General features: G+C 72.5%; 1 protein-coding gene across 1 annotated transcript in view; it reads right to left on the bottom strand.

Moving 5' to 3' along the window:
• Nucleotides 1-594: 594 nt before the first annotated feature.
• WSCD1 (WSC domain containing 1) overlaps nucleotides 595-1,430 on the bottom strand; it is a 19,142-nt gene continuing 18,306 nt past the window's right edge. The window contains exon 8 of the mRNA XM_039254535.1: nucleotides 595-1,262. Coding sequence (XP_039110466.1) covers nucleotides 910-1,262 — 353 coding nt within the window. The 3' untranslated portion in view covers nucleotides 595-909. The remainder of the gene's footprint in view (nucleotides 1,263-1,430) is intronic.

The following is a 1,430-nucleotide window of genomic DNA, read 5'->3' as shown; positions in this document are numbered from 1 at the left end:
AGGCTGGCGCACAGTGGGCCACGGTGTCGTGACGGCCTTTCTTCTGGCATCCACCTCCCACGGAGACACGGTGTGGCACAGAGGGACAGGGCCTCGGGGACAGGCGGAAGGTGCAGCCAGCCCCTCCCCCCCCACATGGGCCAGGCGGATGGACCAGGCAGCCCGTTCCTCATGCCCCCAGCGTGGGACCCCACGGGAGCAGGGCCATCAAGATGGGTTGGCACCGGGTCCTCCTGGCCTCCCCTCCCCGAGCCCCCTCCTGCTGGCCCGTGGACCCCTGGGGTCTGGGGCTCCCCTCATGGCCCCCCTCTTGGACGGTGTGAACCCTAGCTTTCCCAGGACGCAGGAGGAAGAGGCCAGGCAAGGGGCCCCCGCACGTGCTGAAGCTGGACCCGGCGGCGGGCGGCACGGAGCTGGCGGCAGGTCCTGAGGTGGGTGTGTGCAGGGTGGGGGCGCCACTCTGTCCCGCCCCCAGCCGGTCCGCGGGGAGGGGAGAGGCAGCCGTGGACGGCGGCGCCTGGCCGTCTCCCCACACGTGGTCACCGGGCATCAGACGTGCAGTCAGGGGTGGGTGTGTGCAGGGTGGGGGCGCCACTCTGTCCCGCCCCCAGCCGGTCCGCGGGGAGGGGAGAGGCAGCCGTGGACGGCGGCGCCTGGCCGTCTCCCCACACGTGGTCACCGGGCATCAGACGTGCAGTCAGGGTCACAAAGCCCCGCGGCGCCTGCGAGCTCACACCCCCGCAGGGTGCCCGCTGCCCGCCTGGCGTCCGGGCACGAGTCTGCGGCGGGGCCGGAAGCGGGAAAGCCGGGCGCCGGCAAGCCTGCGTGTGCGCTAACCGGGCACCCCGTGGCGGGTGCGCACCCCGCGGCCTCGGGGGTTCAGGGTCCCCCGGCGAGGTCGCCGGGCCGTCATCTGGGCACGTACTCGCCCGGCAGCCCCGCCCCGCCGCGCTCGCGCAGCGCCCGGTCCACTGTCCGGATGTAGCCGTCGATGAGAGCCCTCATCTCGGGGGTGAAGGGCTCGGGGTCGTGGGGGCGCCGGCCGCGCCGCCGGAAGCTGCCCTCTTTGTTGTTCTCCACGCAGAGCAGGCGCTCCTCGCTCACGGACACGTTGAGGAAGGCCACCATGGCGCGCAGCGTGGGCACCAGGCTGCGGCGCAGCTCCTCGTAGTGCACCACCAGCAGCCGCTTCCCGAAGCGCAGCCAGTCCAGCGCGTGCGACGACCACCAGGCCGCGTAGCTGTTGACGAAGTCCGGCCACTCTGGCGGGAGAGGAGGCGCGTCGGGGGGTGAGGTCGGGGCCCCACGGAGCCAAGTGACCCACCCTGTGGCCGGACGCACAGCGGAGCCGCCGTCTACTCTGTGAGATTTCTCTTCCGGCAAGGAAGAGCGGGTAGGTGGGCTTCTCGTCGTGTTCCGGCTTGTTTGGG

Source organism: Hyaena hyaena, unplaced genomic scaffold (assembly GCF_003009895.1).
Source record: "Hyaena hyaena isolate Hyena2069 unplaced genomic scaffold, ASM300989v1 scaffold_492, whole genome shotgun sequence".
NCBI lineage: Eukaryota > Metazoa > Chordata > Mammalia > Carnivora > Hyaenidae > Hyaena > Hyaena hyaena.
This window is presented reverse-complemented; position numbering and strand designations above follow the sequence as displayed.